This window comes from Acanthisitta chloris, unplaced genomic scaffold, assembly GCF_000695815.1.
Source record: "Acanthisitta chloris isolate BGI_N310 unplaced genomic scaffold, ASM69581v1 scaffold6334, whole genome shotgun sequence".
Classification (NCBI taxonomy): Eukaryota; Metazoa; Chordata; class Aves; order Passeriformes; family Acanthisittidae; genus Acanthisitta; species Acanthisitta chloris.
This window is the reverse complement of record NW_008668643.1, coordinates 3276-4336: the sequence shown is the minus strand read 5'-3', so window position 1 is coordinate 4336 and position 1061 is coordinate 3276. Positions and strand designations below refer to the sequence as shown.

Below are 1061 nucleotides of genomic sequence, written 5' to 3'. Positions count from 1 at the left end.
CCTCCTGCTTTCCCAGGCTTGGGTGCATTCCTAGCTGTTTTTCTCGAACTTGTTTGTTTCACCCTCAAGGACGAGTTACCCCTGCCATCTGCCCAGCTGAGTTACTCCCTATCTATATATGTTACTATCTCCAGAGCCTTGCTTGTACACTGCATTCCCAGCTGCGTTCCCTGGACTGTGTCTGTACGTTCCCAGGGGACTGTGGCCTAGCTCTTTTTGGCCTTCCCCAGGATTATGTCCCTGCTCTCTTAGCCATTCTCCAACAGAAGGGAGAGCCACCCATGGGGTTAAGGCGCTGGGGCGAGTGTGATGTCTCCTCTGCCCATCCTAACCAGGGATCCTGGCTCCAGCATTTGCCCGTACACCCTCTCCTAGGGCACTGTGCTGTGGCACTGTGGGTACTGATGTTTGGCCAGACACCCTCTCCCAGAGTGCTGTGCCAGCTGGGAATGGAGGTGTTTTGCAGTGCACCTCAGTGCTGCAGTGCCATGGCATGGTCCCAGCTGGACTCTCAATGCCATTGGGGCAGGATGACAGTGTCTTGTGCCCCAACAGCTGCTGCAGAAACTGAAGGAGGATGAGGAAGAGGAGGAGCGGCCAGCGGCGGAGCTGGGCAGCTTGCGTAACACCGACTGGGTACGGTGGTGTGACTGGGCACAGGGGCCATGGTGAGGATGAATGGACACTGACCCAGTGTCTGTGTCCCCCCCCAGGCCCGGCTGTGGGTGCAGCTGATGCGGGAGCTGCGGCACGGTGTGAAGCTGAAGAAGGTGCAGGAGAAGCAGTACAACCCACTGCCCACAGAGTACCAGCTCACCCCCTTCGAGATGCTCATGCAGGACATCCGCGCACGCAACTACAAACTCCGCAAGGTTATGGTGAGTGCAGTCACCATGCCAGCCCCTCACCCTGCCACCCTGCCACCCCCAGCCTGGCACTGACCCTCTTGCCCTCCCCAGGTGGATGGGGACATTCCCCCCCGGGTGAAGAAGGATGCCCATGAGCTCATCCTTGACTTCATCCGCTCACGGCCCCCTCTGAAGCAGGTGAACACTGGCACC

General features: G+C 58.8%; 1 protein-coding gene across 1 annotated transcript in view; it reads left to right on the top strand.

Annotated features, from left to right (window-relative positions):
• Window positions 1-1061, top strand: part of SPIRE2 (spire-type actin nucleation factor 2) — a 4148-nt gene that overhangs the window by 852 nt on the left and 2235 nt on the right. The window contains 3 exon segments of the mRNA XM_009072973.1: window positions 556-636; window positions 714-878; window positions 960-1046. Coding sequence (XP_009071221.1) covers window positions 556-636; window positions 714-878; window positions 960-1046 — 333 coding nt within the window.